This window comes from Oncorhynchus gorbuscha, linkage group LG14 (assembly GCF_021184085.1).
Source record: "Oncorhynchus gorbuscha isolate QuinsamMale2020 ecotype Even-year linkage group LG14, OgorEven_v1.0, whole genome shotgun sequence".
Classification (NCBI taxonomy): domain Eukaryota; kingdom Metazoa; phylum Chordata; class Actinopteri; order Salmoniformes; family Salmonidae; genus Oncorhynchus; species Oncorhynchus gorbuscha.
In genome coordinates, this window is record NC_060186.1 from 28,843,554 (window position 1) to 28,855,912 (window position 12,359).

General features: G+C 42.3%; 1 protein-coding gene across 4 annotated transcripts in view; it reads right to left on the bottom strand.

The window, feature by feature from the left end:
* Positions 1–3,526: 3,526 nt before the first annotated feature.
* Positions 3,527–12,359, bottom strand: part of LOC123994752 (transcription initiation factor TFIID subunit 6-like) — a 66,413-nt gene continuing 57,580 nt past the window's right edge. For all 4 annotated transcript variants that reach the window (XM_046297708.1, XM_046297707.1, XM_046297706.1 and 1 more), the window contains 7 exons: positions 10,459–10,560; positions 10,023–10,205; positions 9,699–9,773; positions 7,912–8,037; positions 7,452–7,625; positions 7,055–7,246; positions 3,527–5,358 (listed from right to left, as the gene is read on the bottom strand). In XM_046297708.1, coding sequence (XP_046153664.1) covers positions 5,080–5,358; positions 7,055–7,246; positions 7,452–7,625; positions 7,912–8,037; positions 9,699–9,773; positions 10,023–10,205; positions 10,459–10,560 — 1,131 coding nt within the window. In that variant the 3' untranslated portion in view covers positions 3,527–5,079. The remainder of the gene's footprint in view (positions 5,359–7,054; positions 7,247–7,451; positions 7,626–7,911; positions 8,038–9,698; positions 9,774–10,022; positions 10,206–10,458; positions 10,561–12,359) is intronic.

Genomic DNA, 12,359 nt, shown 5'->3' on the forward strand with positions numbered 1-12,359 from the left:
GAACCCAGGGCCAACTGCACCAGTATATGGTCTCACAAGGGGTCTGAGGATCTCATCTCGGTACCTAATGGCAGTCAGGCTACCTCTGGCGAGCACATGGAGGGCCCCCCAAAGAAATGCCACCCCACACTATGACTGGCCCACCACCAAACCGGTCATGCTGGAGGATGTTGCAGGCAGCAGAACGTTCTCCACGGCGTGTCGAGACTCTCACGTCTGTCATATGTGCTTAGTGTGAACCTGCTTTCATCTGTGAAGAGCACAGGGCGCCAGTGGCGAATTTGCCAATCTTGGTGTTCTCTGGCAAATGAAAAACATCCTGCACGGTGTTGGGCTGTAAGCACAACCCCCACCTGTGGACGTCGGGCCCTCATACCACCCTCATGGAGTCTGTTTCTGACCGTTTGAGCAGACACATGCACATTTGTGGCCTGCTGGGGGTCATTTTGCAGGGCTTTGGCAGTGCTCCTCCTGCTCCTCCTTGCACAAAGGCGGAGGTAGCGGTCCTGCTGCTGGGTTGTTGGCCTCCTCCACATCTCCTGATGTACTGGCCTGTCTCCTGGTAGTGCCTCCATGCTCTGGACACTACGCTGACAGACACAGCAAACCTTCTTGCCACAGCTCGCATTGATGTGCCATCCTGGATGAGCTGCACTACCTGAGCCACTTGTGTGGGTTGTACACTCCGTCTCATGCTACCACTAGAGTGAAAGCACCGCCAGCATTCAAAAGTGACCAAAACATCAGCCAGGAAGCATAGGAACTGAGAAGTGGTCTGTGGTCCCCACCTGCAGAACCACTCCTTTATTGGGGGTGTCTTGCTAATTGCCTATAATTTCCACCTGTTGTCTATTCCATTTGCACAACAGCATGTGAAATTGATTGTCAATCAGTGTTGCTTCCTAAGTGGACAGTGTTTCCTTTATTTTTTTGAGCAGTGTATATACAGTGGGGCAAAAAAGTATTTAGTCAGCCACCAATTGTGCAAGTTCTCCCACTTAAAAAAGATGAGAGGCCTGTAATTTTCATCATATGTACACTTCAACTATGACAGACAAAATGAGAAAAAAAATCCAGAAAATCACATTGGAGGATTTTTAATTTATTTATTTGCAAATGATGGTGGAAAATAAGTATTTGATCAATAACAAAAGTTTCTCTCTATACTTTGTTATATACCCTTTGTTGGCAATAACAGAGGTCAAACGTTTTCTGTAAGTCTTCACAAGGTTTTCACACACTGTTGCTGGTATTTTGGCCCATTCCTCCATGCAGATCTCCTCTGGAGCAGTGATGTTTTGGGGCTGTTTCTGGGCAACACAGACATTCAACTCCCTCCAAAGATGTTCTATGGGGTTCAGATCTGGAGACTGGCTAGGCCACTCCAGGACCTTGAAATGCTTCTTACGAAGCGACTCCTTCGTTGCCCAGGCGGTGTGTTTGGGATCATTGTCATGCTGAAAGACCCAGCCACGTTTCATCTTCAATGCTGATGGTAGGCTTTGTTACTTTGGTCCCAGCTCTCTGCAGGTCATTCACTAGGCCCCCCCGTGTGGTTCTGGGATTTTTGCTCACCGTTCTTGTGATCATTTTGACTCCACGGGGTGAGATCTTGCGTGGAGCCCCAGATCGAGGGAGATTATCAGCGGTCTTGTATGTCTTCCATTTTCTAATAATTGCTCCCACAGTTGATTTCTTCAAACCAAGCTGCTTACCTATTGCAGATTTAGTCTTCCCAGCCTGGTGCAGGTCTACAATTTTGTTTCTGGTGTCCTTGGACAGCTCTTGGTCTTGGCCATAGTGGAGTTTGGAGTGTGACTGTTTGAGGTTGTGGACAGGTGTCTTTTATACTGATAACAAGTTCAAACAGGTGCCATTAATACAGGTAACGAGTGGAGGACAGAGGAGCCTCTTGAAGAAGATACAGGTCTGTGAGAGCCAGAAATCTTGCTTGTTTGTAGGTGACCAAATACTTATTTTCCACCATAATTTGCAAAATTTAAAAATCCTACAATTTGATTTTCTGGATTTTTTTTCTCATTTTGTCTGTCATAGTTGAAGTGTACCTATGATGAAAATTACAGGTCTCTCATCTTTTTACATTTACATTTAAGTCATTTAGCAGACGCTCTTATCCAGAGCGACTAACAAATTAAGTGGGAGAACTTGCACAATTGGTGGCTGACTAAATACTTGTTTGCCCCACTGTAACTAATTAGAAACTTAAAGAAATGTGCACTAGCCTAGTATTGACATAGTGTAACAAGCTGTCAATGGTGATTTTGAATAGGCAAACAGTAAATGTGTCAGTTTTCAATAGTAATTAAAGGGTTTATGTAGGAAATGAAAAGGAATTAGGAGCAATTCAGTAGTGACAACACTACCCACACAAATGGCAGTATAAATTCAATAGAGATTGAGTAGGCATACAACAGTAAGGTGTAGGCATTACGTAGTAATTCAATAGTGAACATGTAGGAATTTTGTTGGTATGTGAAGGTTTTAAGACAGGCCTGGGCAACTCCAGTCCTCAGGGGCTTGATTGGTGTCTTTATTGGTGACTTTTTCCCCAGCCCCAATAATCTACTCATGATCTTCAGTTAAAAGTGCAATTAGTTTAAATCACCAGTAGGTTTGTATAGATCTTGTGTAGTAGTGATTAAGTAGTACTCTTTCATGAAGGCGGGCGTTAGGACTAAATAACATTAGTGGAGGAACCTGCACCAACGCCCTGGATCAGAGCTAGGGCAGGCATACCTCTGCATGCTACTCATCAATAGAAGTGATGCTGCAGGACTGACATGTTACGTCTTCCAACATCAACTCAGACAACGGCTCCTTGTCAAGAATGACAACAGAATGTATGTACGGCAAATGTTTTTGGCACCATTCCTTTCCCAACTCTTCCATTTGAGTGTCAGCAAAATAGCCTGCTACTGAATTATTTCCCATGAATGCAAGAATCTAGGCTTTTAGGCTACCAGTGTTTGTGCTACTGCGATCATCAGCTGTTAACCATATCATTGCCCTCTTCCACTCTTATAAATTGAAAAAAACAAAGCAGTCGCCATAGAATCATTAACAACATCAGTTTTATTATAGGATGTAAAAAAGGAACATGAAATCAATTAGAATGTTGGTTGAACCATTATAAATGCCCACACAGCTTTTAGGCGAGTGTGACTATATGTACAATAAGAAAAAGAGATGCTATTTGTGCACTTTACTGCATGCACCCATCCATTCCTCACTACCCATCATATTTTCACATACAGTGGCAAGAAAATGTATGTGAACCCTTTGGAATGACCTGGATTTCTGCAAAATTGGTCATCAAATTTGATCTGATCTTCATCTAAGTCACAACTGACAAACAGTCTGCTTAAACTAATAACACACACATTATTGTATTTTTTCTATATTGAATACATAATTGAAACATTCACAGTGTAGGTTGGAAAAAGTATGTGACTAATGACCAAAAGCTAATTGGAGTCAGATAACCTGTAGTTCAATCAATGAGACGAGATTGGAGATGTTAGTTAGAGCTGCCTTGCCCTATAAAAAACAATCACAAAATTTGAGTTTGCTATTAATAAGCACTGCCTGATGTGAACCATACATCGAACAAGAGATCTCAGAAGACCTACGATTAAGAATTGTTCACTTGCATAAAGATGGAAAGGGTTACAAAAGTATCTCTAAAAGACTTGATGTTCATCAGTCCACGGTAAGACGTTGTTGAAAAAAGTTCTGCACTGTTGCTACTCTCCCCTAGGATTTGCCGTCCTGCAAAGATGACTGCAAGAGCACAGCGCAGAATGCTCAATGAGGTTAAGAAGAATCCTAGTGTCAGCTAAAGACTTACAGAAATCTCTGGAACATGCTAACATCTCTGTTGACGAGTCTACGAAACGTAAAACACTAACCAAGAATAGTGTTCAGGGGAAGACACCACAGAAGAAGCCACTGCTGTCCAAAAAAAACCATTGCTGCACATCTGAAGTTTGCAAAAGTGTACCTGGATGTTCCACAGCACTACTGGCAAAATATTCTGTGGACAGATTAAACTACAGTTTAGTTGTTTGGAAGAAACACACAACACTATGTATGGAGAAATAAAGGCAAAGCACACCAACATAAAAACCTCATATCCCAACTGTAAAGTATGGTGGAGGGAGCATCATGGTTTGGAACTGCTTTGCTGCCTCAGGGCCTGGACAGCTTGCTATCATCGACGGAAAAATGAATTCCCATGTTTAGCCTAACATTCTTCTGCAAAATGTCTTTATCTATCCGCCAACTGAAGCTCTGCAGAAGTTGGGTGATGTAACAGGACAACGACCCAAAACACAGAAGTAAATCAACAACAGAATGGCTTCAACAGTGGCCCAGTCATTGTCCTGACCTTAACCTGATTTAGATGCTGTGGCATGACCTCAAGAGAGCAGTTCACACCAGACATCCCAAAGAATATTGCTGAACTGAAACAGTTTTGTAAAGAGGAATGGTCCAAAGTTCCTCCTGACCGTTGTGCTGGTCTGATCAGCAACTATAGAAAATCTTTGGTTGAGGTTATTGTTGCCAAAGTAGGTTCAAACAGTTATTAAATCCAAGAGTTCACATACTTTTTACACGCTGGTCTGTGAATGTTTACACGGTGTGTTCAATAAATACATGAAAACGCATAATTGTTTGTGTGTTAGTTTAAGCAGAACATGTTTGTCTATTGTTGTGACCTAGATGAAGATCAGATCAAATTTTATGACCAATTTATGCAGAAATCCAGGTATATCCAAAGGGAAATTCTTGCCACATCCCCCGTTTTCTGACAATTCCTTTGCTACTCCAGAAGCTAGTTTCCACACCTGCACCAAAAGTCCTCGCTCCCAGGCACCTAGTCTCTGTTATCAGCCAATCAGATGGCTGTCTCACCCCACTCAGCCAATTACAAGCCAGTGTCAAATGGCACCCTATTCCTTATATAGCACACTACTTTTGACCAGAGCCCTATGGGCCCTGGTCAACAGTAGTGCACTATAAAGGGAATTGTTTGCCATTTGGGACACACACAGAGTCTCAGTGCGGGGACTGTGTGCTGGCGCTGGGGGAGTCTGAGCAATCCACCTTTATCCTGGCTTCCAGCAAGATGGGGGAGGCGGAAGAAGAGGGAGGGAGCACCCCACTCTTACTTTCCAGAGAGGAGGACGAGGGGAGGGACACCACAATGTACTTCTGGAGGGGTCGCAACCCCCCCAGGCCACCGGACCCTCCGGACTCCAGCTTGACCAGAGGCTGTAGCGTGGAGGTAGCGCTGGCGACCGTGCTGGTCACTGAGGAGGAAGTCCGAGTGATCACCTAAAGTAAAGGAGAGGGGAATATTACATTTCACATCACCACTACTAGGGCATCTAGATAATGATTATTTTTAGATAAACTTACATGTTGATTAAAAAGTGAATGTATGGGATATTAATGACTGTATATTAAATGTTTATTTACGACCACAACTTATACAGCACCAGTCAAATGTTTTGGGCACAACTTCTCATCCCAGGATTTTTTTATTTAAAAGAAAAAACTATTTTCTACTATGAAATATGAAACTATGAAATAGCATGGAATCATGTAGTAACCAAAAAAGTGTTAAACAAAGCAAAATAGATTTTAGATTCTTCAAAGTAGCCACCCTTCCCTTGATGACCGCTTTGTATTCTCCCTTCCCTTGATGACAGCTTCATGAGGTAGTCACCTGGAATGCTTTTCCAACAGTCTTGAAGGACTTCCCACATATGCTGAGCACTTGTTGGCTGCTTTTCCTTCACTCTGCAGTCCAAATCATCTCAATTCGGTTGAGTGATGTGGAGGCCAGGTCATCTAATGCAGCACTCCATCACTCTTATTCTTGGTCAAATAGCCCTTACACAGCCTGTAGGTGTGTTGGGTCATTGTCCTGTTGAAAAACAAATGATAGTGGGACTAAGCGCAAACCAGATGGGATGGCGTATCGCAACAGAATGTTGTGGTAGCCATGCTGGTTAAGTGGGTCTTGAAGTCTAAATAAATCACTGACAGTGTCACCAGAAAAGCACCATCACACCTCCTCCTGACATGCTTCACGGTGGGAACAACACATGCTGAGATAAGACCGTTGCCCTGCTCTGCATCAGACCAAAGGACAGATTTCCACCGGTCTAATGTCCATAGCTTGTGTTTCTTGACCCAAGCAAGTCTCTTCTTATCATTGGTGTCCTTTAGTTGTGGTTTCTTTGCAGCAAATCAACCATAATGGCCTGAACATAATGGCCAGGTCTCCTCTGAACAGTTGATGTTGAGATGTGTCTGTTACTTGAACTCTGTTAAGCATTTATTTGGGCTGGTAACTCTAATCAACTTATCCTCTGCAGCAGAGGTAACTCTGGGTCTCCCTTTCCTGTGGCGGTCCTCATGAGAGCCAGTTTCATCATATCGACTGCACTATTTGCGACTGCACTTGAAGAAAGTTTCAAAGTTCTTGAAATTTTACGGATTGACTTGTTTATTTGAGTTGTTCTTGCCATAATATGGACTTGGTCTTTTACCAAATAGGGCTATCTTCTGTATACCACCCCTACCTTGTCATAACACAATTGATTGGCTCAAACTCAATAAGAAGGAAATAAATTAACTTAACAAAGCACACCTGTTAATTGAAATGCATTCCAAGTGACTACCTCATGAAGCTGGTGGAGAGAATGCCATTAGTGTGCAAAACTGTCATCAAGGCAAAGGGTGGCTACTTTGAAGAATCTCAAATATAAAATATGTTGATTTGTTTAACACTTTTTTGGTTACTACATGATTCCATATGTGTTAGGTTTGATGTCTTCACTATTATTCTACAATGTAGAAAATATTAAAAATAAAAAGCCTTGAATGAGTAGGTGTCCAAACTTGTGACTGGTATCTGGTGAATGTAGGAGGACAGAGTGAATACTATTTATGCTCTTAAATACAATAGTCTTTGTTACTATTTCAAAGAAAACAAAAACAACAAAACTGCCATCCACTGTACCTGCTGGGTGGAAGATGATCCTGAGCTGGTTGCCATGACGATGTACTTGGTTGCCGGGGGTGATGGCTGTGTTGGGGTGCCTGGTCGGGTGGACATGAGGGTGAGGGAGCTGGGTACCTTGATGATGCTGGGGGTACGGGACCCCCCTGACCCTCCTATTCCGCTCTGAGACACCGTTAGGGTGGGCCGAGGCTGCAACACAGAACCAGTAGAATTTCAGATTGGGTTTTGTTACGTTACTTTACTGATATTGTCAGTCACTTTGTTTTTCAATTAAGATAATTGGAATTTAAATTTACTTCTTGAACTGACTGAATTTACATATTTTTTTACACAAAATGTCATGTTTACCTAACACTAAGCCGGGTCAATATATGTTGACATCCATGTGCCCTACCTGTGTGATGGTGAGTGTGGTTCTGTTGACCTGCTGGGCCTGTAGTGCTGCCTGGGTCCTGGTCTTGACCACATGAGAACACAGCATGGGCCCCAGGTAACCGTAGTCTGCCCGGTACTGCTCCACGTTGTCAGGCAGGGGACGAGCTTTAGCGATGACACTGGCACAGTGTTTCTGAGAGAGAAGAGGATATTAGTCAAGTATCTCTGTATCTCTCACAGATGGGTATGTGACTTCAAAGGCCAGTTTCCTGGACACAGATTAAAAAGCATGTCCAGAACTAGGTTTCCTCTGTGTCTGGGAAACTGGCCTAAATGTACTGTATGAAGAGGTGTCTATAATACTGTGTGTTGTCTATAGTCTTATTTGTGTTAACAATCAGGTACATATTATAAAGAGGCATTGAGTATTACAATTTGAGTTAACAATAATTAGCAGAACAATAAGTTTGGCTCCTCACCAGTAGAAGGCTTTGGACGTGGTCTGCTCCTATCTTATCAATGTTGGAGACAACAGGTCCATCAGACACAGCTTTGATACGAGCTCCTTCTACAGTGAGCCTGGGCAGGATCAACGTCTTGATCACCTGGAGAGAGTGAGAAGAGGGGGGTAGATAGAAAGAGAGGGGAACATAAAATTCAACATACCATTTTGTGAATTCTTGGTTGGTGAGCAGATCCCAGACCTTACAATCATAAAGGGCAATGGGTTCTATAACTGATTAGGATCTGGCTAAAAATACTTGAATCAGTTGTAGAACCCATTGCCTTTTATGGTTGTGAGGTCTGGGATCCGCTCACCAACCAGAATTCACAAAATGGGACAAACACCAAATTGAGACTTTGCATGCAGAATTCTGTAAAAATATCCTCTGTGTACAATGTAAAACACCAAATAATGCATGCAGAGCAGAATTAGACAGATACCCGCTAATTATCAAAATCCAGAAAAGAGCCGTTAAATTCTATAACCACCTAAAAGGAAGCGATTCCCAAACCTTACATAACAAAGCAAGCTGGTCCTGCGGCTCTGTTCACAAACTCAAACAGACCCCACAGAGCCCCAGGACAGCAACACAATTAGACCCAACCAAATCATGAGGTAACGAAAAGAGAATTACTTGACACATTGGAAAGAATTGACCAAAAAACAGAGCAAACTGGAATGCTATTTGGTTCTAAATAGAGAGTACACATTGGCAAGACACCTGACCACTGTGACTGACCCAAACTTAAGGAAAGCTTTGACTATGTACAGACTCAGTGAGCATAGCCTTGCTATTGAGAAAGGCAGCCGTAGGCAGACCGAAAGGTTGTCAGCTCTGAAAGTAACCGAAAGGTTGTCAGCTCGGGATTCGATCTAGCAAGGTAAAAATCTGTTTCTTGGCCGTCATTGTAAATAAGAATTTGTTCTTAACTGACTTGCCTAGTTAAATAAAGGTTCAATAAAAAAATACCACAGCAGCAAGATTTGTGACCTGTTGCCACAAGAAAAGGGTAACCAGTGAAGAACATGTTTATTTATTTACTTGAACTATTTGCACATTGTTACAACTGTGTATGTAGCCACAATATGACATTTGTAATGTTTACTGTCCAATGGCGGCAAGCTTTACACCACTCCAGCCGACGCTTGGCATTTCGCATGGTGATCTTGGGCTTGTGTGTGGCTGCTTGGCCATGGAAACCCATTTCAGGAAGCTCCTGACTAACAGTTATTGTGCTGACGTTGCTTCCAGGGGTAGTTTGGAACTCGGAAGTGAGTGTTGCAACCGAGGACAGACAATTTTATCATGTTACACGCTTCAGCACTCGGCGGGCCCGTTCTGTGAGCTTGTGTGGCCTACCACTTTGCGACTGAGCCATTGCTTCTCCTAGATGTTTCCACTTCACAATAACAGCACTTACAGTTGGCCCGGGACAGCTCTAGCAGGGCAGAATTTTGACGAACTGACTTGTTGGAAAGGTGGCATCCTATGACGGTGCCACGTTGAAAGTCACTGAGCTCTTTAGTAATGCCATTCAACTGCCAATGTCTGTCTTTGGAGATTGCATGGCTGTGTGCTCGATTTTATACACCTGTCAGCAACGGGTTTGGCTGAACTAGACAAATCCAGTCATTTGAAAGGGTGTCCACATACTTTTGTATGTTTCCCATGCCAATAAGGCACTTTGAATTGAAGAGAGAGAAAACACTATGGGGAGAGAACATTTCTTCAAGTGTGCAAGAGACAAATGCACAACTCACGTCAGGTCCTAGTTCAGACAGTCCAGCGATACAGCCGTAGCGTGTCGTCCACTGAGTCTTGTCATCCAACCAGCTCTGAGAGAAATAGATGGAAGGTGATGTTCATGGCTAATAATAATACCACCACTTATTGTCTCAATCCCAGTATTATATGTTTAATGGAATGGTGTTCTTTTTTTCTTTTTTTTTTACAAAAGTCACACACACACACACACACACACACACACACACACACACACACACACACACACACACACACACACACACACACACACACACACACACACACACACACCCTGATAAATCGGATGCATCTCCACATACCTTGGCGAAGGTCTTAGTGATGCGCGACTGGATGTTGTTGGTGGTGGTGCTGAAGGTCTTACAGCTCTGGGCCATCAGACGGGCAGCGAAGTCCCTCAGAGCCCAGTGGTTGTCCACGTCAGGCCGCAAACACAGCTGCTTACTCACTATACACGTCACCACCGCTGGGATCAACTCATGCAGCTAGACCATCACCAGGGAAACCAAGAGAGGGACACATTCATGTGTTATGATCAGCACTGAGTTGAGGACTGTCTGTATTGAAATGCTCTATAAAGTTTGTTATGATTATATTAAGATTTGGTTTTCAGTTTGTGTGTAATATTGATCTGCGTCATAGTTCGGTTTAATGCGTTTCGATGTCATTTTCACTTGACTTTGTATGATTGTTAGCTGTGTTAGAATTTGACAGAATCGGAATCATGGCGGCTCTTACATATTTCTCTAGGTAGAGAGTGGGGTTGTCCATGAGGGCCTTGACCATCCTCATCAGGTAGATGAGCAGGGCCAGGTTGTTCTGCACCACGTTCACACGGACCTACAGGAGGACGTAAGATAGATGGCCATTCCAGAAAGATTTTTTATGACATAAGGGACTGAAACATCATATTTAAATCATTGTTGTTAAAAACAGTAGGAGAGAAACATATCTTGTCAGCTGGATTAGTGATGGTAAAGAAGCGGGCATAGATTTGGCCACATCCTTAAAAAGTACAGTAAGTCCAGAGGGAATTGCATCAATAATGATCATAGCAATGAATGACAGATCTCTTGCATTTCATCATCACAAACCTGACATTTTTAAAGAGACAGTGTACAATTTTCATGTAATGCATCCCAATAGGAAAATTGTGCTTTTACACAATGTAGAGAACAATGTAGAGAACCGTTTAGAAATTACAGCACTGTTGCACATAGTCCCCCAATTTTAGGGGACCAAAAGTATTGTGACAAATTAACTTACAAACCTTTCACTACACCCGCAATAACATCTGCTAAACACGTGTATGTGATCAATAAAATGTGATTTGATGTAGTCAAAAGTTTAGTATTTGGTCCAATATTCCTAGCACGCAATGACTATATCAAGCTTGTGACTACAAACTTGTTGGCTGCATTTGCTGTTTGTTTTGGTTGCGTTTCAGATTACTTTGTGCCCAATAGAAATTAATGACACACAAGTGTCATTTTGAAGTCACCTTTATCGTAAATAAGAATATAGTATGTTGCTAAACACTTCTGCATTAATGTGGATGCTACCATTATTACGGATACCGCTGAATGAATCCTTAATAATGACGAGTGAGAAAGTTAAACGCACAAATATCATACCCCCAAGACATGCTAACCTCTCACCATTACAATAACAGGGGAGGTTAGCATTTTATATCATACCCCCAAGACATGCTGACCTCTCACCATTACAATAACAGGGGAGGTTAGCATTTTATAACATACCCCCAAGACATGCTGACCTCTCACCATTACAATAACAGGGGAGGTTAGCATTTTATAGCATACCCCCAAGACATGCTGACCTCTCACCATTACAATAACAGGGGAGGTTAGCATTTTATAACATACCCCCAAGACATGCTGACCTCTCACCATTACAATAACAGGGGAGGTTAGCATTTTATAACATACCCCCAAGACATGCTAACCTCTCACCATTACAATAACAGGGGAGGTTAGCATTTTATAACATACCCCCAAGACATGCTGACCTCTCACCATTACAATAACAGGGGAGGTTAGCATTTTATAACATACCCCCAAGACATGCTAACCTCTCACCATTACAATAACAGGGGAGGTTAGCATTTCAACCCCAATGCTAACCTCCCCTGTTATTGTAATGGGGTTAAAATGCTAACCTCCCCTGTTATTGTAATGGTGAGAGGTTAGCATGTCTTGCGGGTATGATATAAAATGCTAACCTCTCACCATTACAATAACAGGGGAGGTTAGCATTTTTTTCTGGGGGGTATGATAGATCCAAACATATATTTTACCCTCTAGTTAACTGTTGAGCTATTATTAGCATGTAGGCTATTACTGTTTGTCATCTCATGTCCCAAAAAATACATCACCGACACTCGCAAACAAGGCCATAAAGTTGATTTACTTTTTTCAAACGATTCATATAATTAAACTATTATTTTCAATGAAACAAACGATTAACTTTGCCATTGCATTAGTTGGTATTTGGTTCAATTGTGTTGAATCAAATCATGTGAATCAAAATAATAGTGAATCGTGAACATTCATTTTAGTCAAAAAGATTAGAGGTAGCCTTTCTTTTGGATTATGTGGCTTCAAAACTTGTTTTGTAGA